General features: G+C 44.1%; 2 protein-coding genes across 8 annotated transcripts in view; one reads left to right on the top strand and one right to left on the bottom strand.

Annotated features, from left to right (window-relative positions):
• The first annotated feature begins 500 nt into the window (after window positions 1-500).
• Window positions 501-11,636, top strand: LOC110495565 (tubulin alpha chain-like). Of its 6 annotated transcripts, none has more exons than XM_036982384.1 (5): window positions 501-714; window positions 1,034-1,256; window positions 1,353-1,501; window positions 3,171-4,097; window positions 11,384-11,636. In XM_036982384.1, the coding sequence occupies exons 1-5, from the start codon at window positions 712-714 to the stop codon at window positions 11,432-11,434; spliced, it is 1,353 nt and encodes a 450-aa protein (XP_036838279.1). In that variant the 5' UTR covers window positions 501-711; the 3' UTR covers window positions 11,435-11,636. The 6 variants fall into 6 exon arrangements, with proteins under 6 accessions (XP_036838279.1, XP_036838277.1, XP_036838281.1 ...); XM_036982385.1 differs by lacking the exons at window positions 501-714; window positions 1,034-1,256; window positions 1,353-1,501; window positions 3,171-4,097 and adding exons at window positions 8,055-8,200; window positions 8,405-8,637; window positions 9,880-10,102; window positions 10,199-10,347 and having other exon boundaries at window positions 10,457-11,636; XM_036982382.1 differs by lacking the exon at window positions 11,384-11,636 and having other exon boundaries at window positions 3,171-4,412.
• A 2,257-nt stretch (window positions 11,637-13,893) lies between these two features.
• Window positions 13,894-14,830, bottom strand: part of LOC110497026 (protein tyrosine phosphatase receptor type N) — a 42,403-nt gene continuing 41,466 nt past the window's right edge. For both annotated transcript variants that reach the window (XM_036982368.1, XM_036982369.1), the window contains one exon: window positions 13,894-14,727. In XM_036982368.1, coding sequence (XP_036838263.1) covers window positions 14,656-14,727 — 72 coding nt within the window. In that variant the 3' untranslated portion in view covers window positions 13,894-14,655. The remainder of the gene's footprint in view (window positions 14,728-14,830) is intronic.

The raw sequence follows: 14,830 nt of genomic DNA, 5'->3' as shown, positions 1-14,830 counted from the left end.
CAAGTCAAATGTTTTGAAAACTTGATAATTTTATAAACAAACTAATTATAAATGATTCCTTGTGCCAATGAAGGAGTCTTGAGTTAAAAGGTCACCTTGGTGTAGCTGTTACCTATGGTGCCGTTGTTACCATAGGATACAGTCAACGAAGCGTGAAACACAACAGAACCCTGCCAGGCCACAGGGACAAGGGGAGGGAGTGAGGGCGGGGAAGGCAGTGCCTTTGAATAACAAATGGCTCAAACAGCAGGGACTATGGGGGAGGGGATCAACCATCTTAAAGTGACTAATTCCTAAATTCCTTCGTTAATGGACCCATGGTACTGCCACTAACATAGTATCTGTATTTTCTAAGCATTTGTTGTGGTACAGGTTAAATTAGTCCCCTTAGGAACCTTTTGTCCTACGTAAGGCGGGGCTGGTCGGTCGGATGGTCAGAGTTACACATTATCATCCTGGGTAGATGGGGAGGAGTTATTGATGTGCGGCAAGGCTTGTATGCAGTGTCTCCTCTCGAGCTGAATGATTGGCTTTCCTCTTCCCAGCCCAGAACTCCGATCGACCAAACACATTTAACCCCTTTGTTACCAACAACAAAGCTTGTTACCAAGGTGTTCGCTAATCCTATAAATACAGACGGAGCCGCCACCAGGACACACAAGCGAGATTTCTGTCGCAGATCCTTAACGTCGGCCTGAAGAAACTGCAACAATGGTAAGCTTCTGAATATTATGTCTCCTGCTCCCTTCATGCAGCGCTCCCATCCTTTGTTTCTTCAATACGCCTCATGTCTCTTAAAACAGATCTGCTTCTTGTTTCATTGCCTTGATAGATCAAATATATATGGTTAGAAATAGAATTGTATTGGCAATATTGATACTGATAATGTTACTGAGCAAATTAAGAGAGACGTTTAGCTGCAACATTAGAAATGCTATTTAGTTGTTTGACCTAAATCCTCCCAAAAACCGTAACCTGAAGTTGTGACCATGTTAATATGGCTAATGGTTTCAATTCTGTCCTTTCTCTGCAGCGTGAATGTATCTCTGTCCACGTCGGCCAGGCAGGTGTCCAGATGGGCAATGCATGCTGGGAACTGTACTGCCTGGAACATGGGATCCAGCCTGACGGACAGATGCCCAGTGATAAGACAATCGGAGGGGGAGATGACTCCTTCAACACCTTCTTCAGTGAGACTGGGGCTGGTAAACACGTTCCTCGTGCAGTCTTTGTAGACCTGGAGCCAACCGTCATCGGTAAGTTGACAAACAATTTGCCTACTGACATTCCAATCTCCATATTTTTATAGGTTAAAGCTACAGATATTAAATGTCAATTCCCCATGTCCACAGATGAGGTCCGCACAGGTACCTACCGCCAGCTATTCCACCCTGAGCAGCTGATCACAGGCAAGGAGGACGCTGCCAACAACTATGCCCGTGGTCACTACACCATTGGCAAGGAGATCATCGACCTGGTACTCGACCGGACGCGCAAACTGGTAAGACCCAACCTAGTCATCTTTCTAGGTGGATGTTCCGTCCATCTTTGATTCAAATATATAAGGTTAGTAACGCATTCCTCCCTGTTTCTTCCAGGTAAGAATGAACTGGTAAGACTCATAGCATTTTAAAGCAAGGCCTTGTGTTGACACCAAATGTGGAAATGCTAATAAATACTAGTGGAGTTGATCAATATCAATACTTCTATATGATATCCATAACGTTTGATATCGATGTGAGCAAGGCCTATCGTGATATCGGTTTATCCTTAAGCAATAGGGCCCAAGGGGGTGTGGTATATAGCCAATATACCACGACTAAGAGCTGTTCATCTGCACGACGCAACGCAGAGTGCCTGGACACAGTCCTTAGCCGTGGTATATTGGCCATATATCCCAAACCCCCGGGTGCCTTATTGCTATTGTAAACTGACTACCAACGTAATTAGAGCAGTAAAAATAAATGTTTTGTCATATCTCTGGTATACGGTCTGATATACTATGTCTGTCAGCCAATCAGCATTCAGGGCTCGAACCACCCAGTTTATAATTGCTGAACCTAGATTATTATGTAAAAGGGCATACATGACTATTGCTACAGACACAAAACCCGCTCACAGGTTCAACTTAGCTGGTGTGCTTCTGAGTATGCTATTTGAGAACTTTCTCTGTTGTAAAACATCCCACGTATAAATATGGTAATGTACACACACTTGAGGGTAAAACATTATTTATGCGCAAAATAGTTTTTTTTTTTTTTAAACAAGTGCAAAACTTAATGGAACAGGCCATTCAAAGAGTTGGTTTGATGGTGCCCTCTGATGTCCCCCCCCCCCCCATGCTTGCGGGAACAATAGAGAACAAACGAGGAAAGCACCACCACCCCACTTGTGCCACGTCATGAGGATACCTGGACCACCTATTGAGATGTGCCTTTTGTTATTAAAGGTGCAATATACAGAAATCGCTCTGTCATTTCCTGGTTGCAAAGAATAGTTTGCCTAATATCAGTTTATGTGACAATCAATGTACCATCTAAACCGTCATGAAATACATGTTCAATAACCAGCTGTTTGACGCCTTTTTTCAAAACCGTAAGACGCAAAAACTGAAACTTAAGGGGAAGCATAGAAATAGCGCACATAGAACAGATCTACCACTTCTTAGACTTGCTTTCAATGAGGATGAGAGGCAGGTAGCCCAGTGGTTAGAATGTTGGACTCGTAACTGAAAAGTTGCTAGATCGAATCCCCGACCTGACAAAGTCAAATCTGTTGTTCTGCCCCTGAACAAGGCAGTTAAACCCACTGTTCCTAGGCCGTCATTGAAAATAAGAATTTGTTCTTAACTGACTTGCCTAGTTAAATAAAGGTAAAATACATTTTAAAATGTAATAAGTGGGGTGGAGAGGAGACTTCAACAGACTTCCCATTGTATTCAAACTGGTTGTGTAGGTTGATTAGGCCACCTGGACATTCACACCTGGCCCAATGGGCAACCAGCGAGCAGTTGTCTGAACTTCACAAAGCCGTGGAAATGTATTCCACACAGTTGCAATGTTATTCATTCAAACTAATATGATATCGGTTCGGAAAAGTTCAACTGATATGGATATTGATTTTACATCACTAATAAATACATTTATTACATTTATATCTGTTTCTTTCAGGCTGACCAGTGCACTGGTCTCCAGGGCTTCCTGATCTTCCACAGCTTTGGAGGAGGCACCGGCTCTGGGTTCACCTCCCTGCTGATGGAACGTCTCTCTGTCGACTATGGGAAGAAGTCCAAGCTTGAGTTTGCCATCTATCCAGCTCCCCAGGTGTCCACTGCTGTGGTGGAGCCTTATAACTCCATCCTGACCACCCACACCACCCTGGAGCACTCGGACTGTGCCTTCATGGTGGACAATGAGGCCATCTATGATATCTGCCGCAGGAACCTGGACATTGAGCGCCCCACCTACACCAACCTCAACAGACTGATTGGTCAGATCGTCTCCTCCATCACCGCCTCCCTGCGTTTCGATGGAGCTCTCAATGTGGACCTGACAGAGTTCCAGACCAACTTGGTGCCCTACCCCCGTATCCACTTCCCTCTGGCCACCTATGCTCCAGTCATCTCTGCTGAGAAGGCCTATCACGAGATGCTATCAGTGGCTGAGATCACCAACGCCTGCTTTGAGCCAGCCAATCAGATGGTGAAATGTGACCCACGTCACGGCAAGTACATGGCCTGCTGCCTGCTCTACCGTGGTGACGTTGTGCCCAAAGATGTCAACTCTGCCATTGCCACCATCAAGACCAAGCGCACCATCCAGTTTGTAGACTGGTGTCCCACTGGCTTCAAGGTCGGTATCAACTACCAGCCACCCACAGTGGTCCCTGGAGGAGATCTGGCCAAGGTCCAGAGAGCTGTGTGTATGCTGAGCAACACCACCGCCATCGCTGAGGCCTGGGCCAGGCTTGACCACAAGTTTGACCTGATGTACGCCAAGAGAGCCTTTGTGCACTGGTATGTGGGAGAGGGCATGGAGGAGGGAGAGTTCTCAGAGGCCAGAGAAGACATGGCAGCCCTGGAGAAGGATTATGAAGAGGTGGGTACTGACAGTGTAGGGGACGAGGGGGAGGAGGAGGGAGAGGAATACTAAAAAGTAGTCAACTGGTAAAGAACAACATCTGTGAAGAACAACAGGGAATGAAGAGGAGGATGCGGGGGTGGAAGAGTAGAATGTTAAGATCTATAATCTCAGCTTTACAACATGAATGTTGAAACTACACAAGTCTATGATTGTCAGCCAGATACAGTTTTGACCAAATCGAGAATAGTAACAATAATTTTTAACCATCTATTTCTTTGGATATGAATCCTCTCTGTGAAAAAATAAAGCATTCATTGTCAACGCCCAAAATATTGGTCTGTGTCATGCTTGCTCAAAACTCATTTTTCAGTAATGTCAATGCATAAACCCTCTACCCTGTCTCATTCCACAGCTTGTGGCAAGAGGTTCTGCCTTGAGGGAAGTCAGTCATACTGTATCACACAATGATCTATTTGAGGAGGTAGTGCACCATCAACCGCCACACACTGGTGTTAATGGTGTCCTCTGTCTTTCCTGAACTTCGGCTAAACTTCTCCATCCCGTCCTGCTTCAGCTGTGGGAGAGTGTTTGGTTAAGGCTATTGAGTACTGTAAACACACCACTTTTGGTGATACGTAGTCAGCTCACACTGAAGCCATCTAACTTTCAGGTCTCTATTTCTTATGAAACAAAGCGCCAAGCTCAGCTGACACACAGCTGTAAAACACTGACTCCTGAGAAGAAGAAAAAAATGATTGGTAACTAAAGACAACCAAATGAGAACTACAGTATCTCCTTAGATACTCATTGATGAAAAGTCAACTGTGGCTACAGTACCTGTGGTTATACATTGCCCAACACTTGCTTACATTCAGTGTATTTAACAGCTAACAAAACCTTAGTGGTAGAACCATAATTTTCACCACACTCAGAAGTTAAACAAATACTGCTGCGATAATGCCTTAGAGCTGTGAATTTGACAGCATGAATTGTAAAACTACACAATATTGATGGCAAGATAAATCATTTAGTTGATATATAATATGCTCTTTTAATAGACAAGCATTTTTATAAATATTACATATAGTTAGCCAATCCTTTGAAAGGAAAGACTGCTTCCCTGGCAAACAATGAAGACTTCTGACCACACACACACACACCAGATAAACTAAGAACAAAAGCACTTGGTTTAAAAAAGAACAACTTGTGTGAAGCCAGCTGTTCACATTCTGTTATAGACAATAGGACTATAGACAGAGCTCTGAACAGACACCTGCTTTACGGAAGACCGACGCTGAGGTTTTCCCTAGGCGCCCGCTCACCTGAGGACATTTGCATTGTAAATTCATCTCTACTACTATGGTGACCATAACGATCTCCTGTAACAACAGCCTATTCAGGTCACCATGGGGAGGTATCCATTTTCTTTCCTCAGGGCAATGGGACAACATGACCTTTACAAAATGGATCCTCTTTAGTTGGAAAGAGTTTGAGCAGTAAATGTGCACAGTGTCCTCTAAGGTAAATGAGTGAAAACCATTGAAACAGGAGCACAAAATATCTTGAAACAGACTTTGTTCAGAGTGCAAAATACATTTTTAAATTGTTATTTTTCTTCATATAACTTAAGTTACATTTTACTTGTCAAATGTAACTACTATATGAGGAGGGCAAGGCAAATAAATGTAATACATATGGGTCTTATTTCACAAATACTGGACAGGTCAAGGTTACTGTTCACCCATCCTACACTCAAGGTAGCAATTCATATTATTGGTCTTTGTCCCTGTTTCAGTTAAGAATCAAAAGATGGTATCAGCTTATCCGAGTTCTCCAGTTACTACAACAATGCACCGTTGTTGCCTAGCAATCCGGCACGGTTAAAAAGTTGCTCCATGAGCCTTTACATGACAATATAAAAGATTCCCCGAGTACGCAACTGCTTCAGGAGAGTCCGAGAGTCTGAAACATGGTGAGCGCGTTTTCTAAAATCTAATGTTTGCTTGTAATTTAAAAAGTTAAAAGATGATGATTTCAGTAATATTTTCATGTTACGTTTGTCATTGTGAGGCAATTAACTAGAATTAACTAACTAGATCATTAAAAAAAACTCACCAGGCCATAGCAACCTTTATATGAAATAATTCAATCAAGAAACAGAAACGAGTTTTCCTCAAATTAGTGTAGCAAGAGTTCAGCTGCTTCCACCACAGCTTGTTCTTAAAAAATCATTTTCTTTAATGGCATGTGACTTGAGTGATTCCTTTCTCTCTCTCCAGGGTGAATGTATCTCTGTCCACATTGGCCAAGCTGGGGCTCAAATTGGAAATGCATGCTGGGAGCTCTACTGCCTGGACCATGTGATCCATCTGCATGGACAGATGCCAAGTGGGGGGGAGATGACTCCTTCAACACCTTCTTCAGTGAGACTGGGGCCGGCAAACATGTTCCCCGTGCATTCTTTGTAGACCTGGAGCCAACTGTCATTGGTAAACAGGAGGCTTTCATTAACAGCTGATGGAATTTGACAAAAAGCATACGTCAATAGTAGATTTATAAATGTATTGTTGTCTCCCAATAGATGAGGTCTGCACAGGTACCTACCGCCAGCTGTTCCATCCTGAGCAGCTGATCACAGGCAAGGGGGACGCTGCCAACAACTATGCCCGTGGTCACTACACCATTGGTAAGGAGATCATCGACCTGGTACTCGATAGGACTCGCAAACTGGTAAGACCCAACCTAGTCATCTTTCTAGGTGGATGTACCTTCTATCTTTGATAAAGAAATATATGATTTGTGACACATTCTTCCGTGGTTCTTTCAGGCTGACCAAGGCACTGGGCTCCAGGGCTTCCTGATCTTCCACCGGCTCTGGGTTCACCTCCCTGCTGATGGAACGTCTCTCTGTCGACTATGGGAAGAAGTCCAAGCTTGAGTTTGCTGTTTACCCTGCTCCCCAAGTTTCTACTGCTGTGGTGGAGCCTTACAACTCCATCCTGACCACCCACACCACCCTGGAGCACTCGGACTGTGCCTTCATGGTGGACAATGAGGCCATCTATGAAATCTGCTGGGTTTTTCACGCTCAACAGTTTCCCGTGTGTATCAAGAATGGTCCACCACTCAAAGGACATTCAGCCAACTTGACACAACTGTGGGAAGCGTTGGATTTAACTTGGGCCAGCATCCCTGTGGAACACTTTAGACACCTTGTAGAGTCCATGCCCTGAATAACTGAGGCTGTTCTGAGGGCAAAATGGGGTGCAACACAATATTAGGAAGGTGTTCCTAATGTTTTGTACAATCAGTGGATGTGATTGAGTTGAAATGTAACGAGGCTCATCTTCCAAATGTTTAGTTGGGGCCAAAAACAAATACCTAATTCCACAGCAGTTCAGGCTTTGTAAAGCTGACCTACAATTGTGTTCTCTACAAAACTAGGTTAACAGGGTACTTAAAAAGGTGCCATCTCCAATATTTACTTTCATTTCAATTAATGATATAGGCCTACACATCGATTCTTAAGAAAGTGTTACCAATATAACTTATAAATGTCCCTTGAGCATGAATGAAAAAATACATTTAGGATTGTGACAAATATTTCTTACTTTAAAAAGATTACTTTTGGTGTAGGCTACTTCTCGGCTCTTTTGTTCCCAGTAGCAGGTATTATATGCAAAGTTGCAAGCCCCTCCCCTGTGCTTTGAGTAGTTTCTTTCCCTTCCAGTAGAGCCAACTTCCATTCCCTGTTCTCTACATTAAATATTATATTAGTGATAGTGATTATGAAAGATTTTACCCACGATGTAACATCTGCTTGTCAACCTTTTTTTTGCCCGAGGAGCATTCCTTTGGGTTATAGAGTGTGGAGTGTGGACTGTGCATTGAAAGCAGACCTACAGCTCTGACTCTGTCCCTGAGAGAGATTAGCAGCTTGCCGAGGGGCCGCCCCTTTTTTTGTGCTAACAGTCGCTCCCGCCAAGAGAAAATAATACAGCTTCCTGCATCGCCCTTCCACCAGACATATAAAACCCCCACCGTGGCCCCCTCCCCCATTACAGCCTTCATTCTCCGAATCCTCAACGTCGGCCGAAGGAAAGAAATCTGTCAAAATGGTGAGTGCTGAGTACTGCAGCTGATTCTGAAAAAAATTAATAACTACATTTTAGACAAACAGTGAGAGAAATAAATATGTCCTTGGATTGAACATTTGTACATTTTCAGTCAAATATATAGGGGTATGTTTATTTCTAGTTTGTTAGTGTTTGATAAGTATACACTATCATTGGCTAATGTTACAGTTTTTTTTTATCTTATAGATAGCATTAAAAGCCACGCTGCCGTTGTTGGATAGGCTGTGGGTTTGGGTGCAGTGGAGACGGACTCAGCACTGTGACGAAGGGGACTCAGAGCATGTGGGGCTGACGCCAGAGAACTGGCACAGTTTTCTCCACCAGCGGGAGGAAAGCACATTACAGTCAGAAGCACTTGCCTCAATTTGATGTAGAAAGGAATTTTCAAGGACAATTATTCCATTTGTTTGGGTGGAAGGGTATTTACAAAATTGTTTTACTTGACCATTTGTTTTGGCTAAATGCAATTTTTTGTTGTACTTTCATTCTTGAGTAATAACAGGGGAGGGGATATTTGTATCTGGGTTGAGCAGTTATGAAGAGAAAAAAAGTTTGAGTATGTTCTAGAGGACACAGTCAGATATCCTGTCTGTGCGTTACACAAAGCAGCGCGCTTTGGCACTGAGGGTAGAGTGGGGAGTGGCCTGCCGGGCTATGGATTTTTCCTCTCTAGCACTGGGAGTTCATAACTGCACTGCTGGTTTCAATGGAGAACGACTGCCCCCTCTCATTGAAGACAGGGTTAGTTCAAGACCGACCGCAGCACTACAGGCATTGTTAGCAGAAAGCAGGATCCACCCATTATAATGAATGGAACAAATTGCAATCACCCTGGTCAATCTTCCTGTAAATAAATGTTTTATGGGGAAGACAATCACGGTACCAACAATTGTTGTTCACACAGCTCAGTCTCCGTGGGGCTGCAGTAATAACACGCATATGACTCAGCATTCAGCTGCCCAAAGCTTCACAGCCTGCGGAGGAGCAACCCCGCCCTTTAGCCAGCTGTCGTTGGGGTAATATAAGATTTAAAAGCTGGAACAGGTGTTAAGACACAGTAAAATGACTACTCTCACTATTGACTCATAATCATTTGTATCCTGACAATAGGACTACCGATTTGCAGTTGGTAAGGATGGTGCTTGTTGCCAAACAGCAATGACATTGAATCCCTGGCCTATGATCGATTCAGATGTCTAGACTGGGACAGTGAGAGAGAGAGAGTATCAATTGGAAACTGTGGGCTTATTGCATGTGACCAGTCTGCAGCCAGGAATCTAAAAGGGAAAACAAAGGAAAGGACCAGAAATAGAAGGTCCTACCTTCATCATGAATAGGATTCACAGATGTCAGGGCTGATTTCATTGGATGGATCATTTTCAGATTTTCTTCCACAGCCAGTTCCAGCCAATAACACTTGCTCTTTATTCATCCAACGGAGCTCTTCAGAGTTTGTGGAGGTGTAAGCGGTTTCTTGGCCACAAACAGTTTGGCCTGAACCTAGAGCCATTAATGTATTGTAGTGTCAACACTTTTTCCTTTTGTGTTTTGGTTGAATAACAGATAGGATATCCATGAGCATTCATCAGTTGAGGGAGGACGTTTTCTTGACGTTGAGCTTCAAATGAAGGCCATAAGTTGACACCTCTGTTTCTCTGCAGCGTGAGTGTATTTCTATGCATGTCGGCCAGGCCGGAGCCCAGATGGGCAATGCATGCTGGGAACTGTACTGCCTGGAACACGGGATCCAGCCTGACGGACAGATGCCCAGTGATAAGACAATCGGAGGGGGAGATGACTCCTTCAACACCTTCTTCAGTGAGACTGGGGCTGGTAAACACGTTCCTCGTGCGGTCTTTGTAGACCTGGAGCCAACCGTCATCGGTAAGTTGACAAACAATTTGCCTACTGACATTCCAATCTCCATATTTTTATAGGTTAAAGCTACAGATATTAAATGTCAATTCCCCATGTCCACAGACGAGGTCCGCACAGGTACCTACCGCCAGCTGTTCCACCCTGAGCAGCTGATCACAGGCAAGGAGGACGCTGCCAACAACTATGCCCGTGGTCACTACACCATTGGCAAGGAGATCATCGACCTGGTACTCGATAGGACTCGCAAACTGGTAAGATCCATTTCATTGCTAGGCCTTGTGTTGACCTTGTACTGAAACCAAAAGGTATACGTTTCAATGAAGGGTAATAATGACATTGTCTTCCCTTTGTTTCTTTCAGGCTGACCAGTGCACTGGGCTCCAGGGCTTCCTGATCTTCCACAGCTTTGGAGGAGGCACCGGCTCTGGGTTCACCTCTCTGCTGATGGAACGTCTCTCTGTCGACTATGGGAAGAAGTCCAAGCTTGAGTTTGCTGTTTACCCTGCTCCCCAAGTTTCGACTGCTGTGGTGGAGCCTTACAACTCCATCCTGACCACCCACACCACCCTGGAGCACTCGGACTGTGCCTTCATGGTGGACAATGAGGCCATCTATGATATCTGCCGCAGGAACCTGGACATTGAGCGCCCCACCTACACCAACCTCAACAGGCTGATTGGTCAGATCGTCTCCTCCATCACCGCCTCCCTGCGTTTCGATGGAGCTCTCAATGTGGACCTGACAGAGTTCCAGACCAACTTGGTGCCTTACCCCCGTATCCACTTCCCTCTGGCCACCTATGCTCCAGTCATCTCTGCTGAGAAGGCCTACCATGAGCAGCTGTCTGTTGCTGACATCACCAACGCCTGCTTTGAGCCAGCCAATCAGATGGTGAAATGTGACCCACGTCACGGCAAGTACATGGCCTGCTGCCTGCTCTACCGTGGTGACGTTGTGCCCAAAGATGTCAACTCTGCCATCGCCACCATCAAGACCAAGCGCACCATCCAGTTTGTGGACTGGTGTCCCACTGGCTTCAAGGTCGGTATCAACTACCAGCCACCCACAGTGGTCCCTGGAGGAGATCTGGCCAAGGTCCAGAGAGCTGTGTGTATGCTGAGCAACACCACCGCCATCGCTGAGGCCTGGGCCAGGCTTGACCACAAGTTTGACCTGATGTACGCCAAGAGAGCCTTTGTGCACTGGTATGTGGGAGAGGGCATGGAGGAGGGAGAGTTCTCAGAGGCCAGAGAAGACATGGCAGCCCTGGAGAAGGATTATGAAGAGGTGGGTACTGACAGCATCGGAGAAGAGGATGAAGAAGGAGAGGAGTACTAAAGGGCGTAACTCCTGATCTGCTGATGTTACATTAATATAGTCTACCAGTCCCGGATAGTGCAAGTAGTAAGAAAACAACAAAAAGGGTTTAACGGACTAATATTGGAAATCATTCCATAGAGTAAGCACATTCCACCCAGCTACAAGAAGAACCTTCCTGCCTCACATCAGCCATTTTGAATAAAATGTGAAAGAAAAAAAAGCTTCTTGTGTTTACTGGTTGAAACCTCTTGGTATGTCAACATGAAGTAGCAGATATATCTGACGCGTTGATCACACCGACAGCGTAATTTCGCAAAATAATATGCAGCATCATCTGGATGTGTGCAACAAAAGTTCAACATTCCCCTTCTGCTACCATTTCTGTCAAGCCGTCTATGTATACAGTTTGAAGCATGTGTTCAATAAATCCAATGTTTGCACCACACAGAACGCACTGCAACGCAATGCTGCAAGGAAAACACGGCAGGTTGCCTTGTGGTTAGAGTGGAGGGGCGGCAGGTCGCCTAGTGGTTAGAGTGGAGGGGCGGCAGGTCGCCTAGTGGTTAGAGTGGAGGGGCGGCAGGTCGCCTAGTGGTTAGAGTGTTGGGCCAGTAACCCAAAGGTTGCTAGATCAATCCCTGAGCTGACAAGGTAAAAATCTGTTGTTCTGCCCCTGAACAAGGCAGTTAACCCACTGTCCCTAGGCTGTCATTGTAAATAAAAATTTGTTCTTAACTGACTTGCCTAGTGAAATACAATTTTAATAAATACATTGAAAATGAATGTACTTCTGGTGAACCAAAAACTGCAATGACACTGTCGGCGTGATGTGCCAAGCTGAGAAAAAGATTCAGCATACTGTAGGACATTTTAAAGTGAGCAGTTTCTAAAGTTGGTGGTAGGCCAAGCTATATGGAGCTGCCAAACTTACAAGTCAGACATTTAGAGAGGTTTACTAAACCAGATTTGATCAAACATTAACAGGGTAGCCTAGTGGTTAGAGCGTTGGACTAATAACCGGAAGGTTGCAAGTTCAAACCCCCGAGCTGACAAGGTACAAATCTGTCGTTCTGCCCCTGAACAGGCAGTTAACCCACCAGGCCGTCATTGAAAATAAGAATTTGTTCTTAACTGACTTGCCTGGTTAAATAAAGGTTAAAAAAAAACAAAAAAACATTAACGCTCTCCGCAATCTCTGCAGATGTTTTCTGACCATACAACGTTATGCTACTGCATGCTATAGTACAGATCCTGTACAACAAAATGCACTCAAGTTATAATACTGTACGCTTGAAATTTATGGAATTCACTTTCATTGGTAAACAATCTCCACTTTGAAAAACAACCCAATCCTCTTACTGAGCTCGTCACTGCTTTGCTAGCAATGAAGAGATTAAACATGCATTAGGGCCTAAATGTTAACAGCCTTTCCCTTCTATGGTTGATTGAAGTGATGGTGATCCTGCATCCTGTTGTTAAAACCCACTTTGTTAGAGCCTCAAAATATTGCTGTCTACCAAACCCAGTATCAATAAGAGGACTTAAAGTATAGGCATATATCAGAGAAAACAATAACTCGTTGTTTTCACGGATTCTGTGATGATCTACCTTATGACATACACTCTACACATTTTCTAACAGTGCTTTCATGACAACTGGGAACTCTGACATCCGACTTCAGGGCGTTCAAAACAACTGGGAACTAGGGAAAAAACTAGGTCCGACTGGGGAAAATCGAACTTGGGCACCCTTTCTGGAGCGCCGACTTTCCGACCTAAATATAACTGACGTCATGATTTGACCTATTTTTCCAGAGTTCCCAGTTGTTCTGAACGTGGCATTGGGAACTCGGGACAAAAACCGAGTTCATATCATGACGTCAGTGATCTTCAGGACGGAGTTCTTGAAAGATGCCCGATTTGGAATTACGAGTTGGATGACCGATCAAAACCGTTTTCCGAGCCGGAGCTAGTTTCCCCACCTCTTGCTATCAGATTATAGTCGAACGTTAACTAGACTGGCCAATAAAATAGTGAGTAAAAAAAGTACACATTTTCGCTAATTATTTCTGTATGAAGGGGATGCTATGCCTGAAGTTAGCTAGCTCTTCTAGCTAACAGCATTGGCTGGCCTCTCTGGCGCGCGAAATGCCTTCACGGCTGGCCAAAAACTTTATTTTAAATTGAATCAAAAGGACTTCGTGGTTGAAAGTACATTTATATTACTGTAACGTTGAATGTTCATAACACTTGGATTGGATGATTTTGTCAGCATATTGGGATGAAACCTTACCTCACACTAGCTCTCGTTGGCAGTAGGAGACGTCAGTCTGTTTGCGTGGCAAATACGACACGTGCATGTTTGAAAACTAATTTGACCCCTTGAACGATTGTGATTGGTAGGATTTGAAAAAAATATAAACCTGCACAATAAATAAACATTGTAAAAAAACATCTGAGAAAACAGCACTCAGTCTATTAAGCATTTGCAACACACACATCAACGTTTATTAGTTACCACACAAAGTTACAAAATAGGCATTTTTCATATTTTAACATTTTTTGTTTATTTTTTTTCTGGTTTGCTTGAGGTAAACAACAATAATTGAACAAATCATTTACAACAATCTATATGGCACAGGAAGAGAGGAGGGAAGTATGGGTTAGTCATTTTACCTAGAGGGTTAGTAAAAACACAGAGAACAAGGAATGTGAATGAGCAGGGTTTGAGATTTGGGTAAATTGTAAACAAATACGCTCTGAGGAGCTGGGAGAATCGGAGAGTGACAGCTGGCAAGCCTTCTTGACTCACATCCATCCTCATTCACCAACCACAGCCAAAACCTTTGTGATGACACTCTGAAAAGGACATAGTTCTTTGATGTAAAACGTTAAAATATTATGATTTCTATCTACCTTTGAGAGAACAATAAGCCATCTCAGCTCACCCCAATAACCTGGAAACTGTTCACAAGGGAACTTTGTCAGAGGACATGTATAGAAGATGACAGAAGCACCCTCTTCCTCATCACCACCACCACAGAGAATAGCAAGAAATCAAAGGCATCATTCAAACAGGAGAGAAAGCACAAAGGACAGCTTGGTCATTCTACACCATATTGTAGAGAAAAGGTGAGGTAAGACACAGTTGATGATTGCAGATATAATTCCATGGCGCAAGGGAAGGATCATTGAGTGGGGGAGGGTCTGTGGTACAGGCAGGTCTGGATCGAGTTGGTTTCACTGGGGCAGGGCTTTAAGGATGGCATTCACCTCCTCCGCCACAGCGGTCAGGGCAAACTCAAACTGCTCCTGTAGGGAAGATGATCATTATGTGATTTAAATTGAACAGTGAATAGATAGGTTATAATCCAATTGTGGATGTACGTTATGGTCTGATGACGCAATGCATGTC

The sequence above is a fragment of the Oncorhynchus mykiss genome, chromosome 7 (assembly GCF_013265735.2).
Source record: "Oncorhynchus mykiss isolate Arlee chromosome 7, USDA_OmykA_1.1, whole genome shotgun sequence".
Lineage (NCBI taxonomy): Eukaryota > Metazoa > Chordata > Actinopteri > Salmoniformes > Salmonidae > Oncorhynchus > Oncorhynchus mykiss.
The sequence above is the reverse complement of the archived record's forward strand: the minus strand, read 5'-3'. Positions and strand labels throughout refer to the sequence as shown.

Bases quoted from the DNA above. Each gene is read 5' to 3' on its own strand.
- LOC110495565 (XM_036982381.1), top strand. From the start codon at position 8,873: ATGGATTTTTCCTCTCTAGCACTGGGAGTTCATAACTGCACTGCTGGT. The intron at 8,960-9,879 runs GTTAGTTCAAGA...GTTTCTCTGCAG, and splicing joins CCCCTCTCATTGAAGACAGG to CGTGAGTGTATTTCTATGCA. The intron at 10,103-10,198 runs GTAAGTTGACAA...CCATGTCCACAG, and splicing joins CCTGGAGCCAACCGTCATCG to ACGAGGTCCGCACAGGTACC.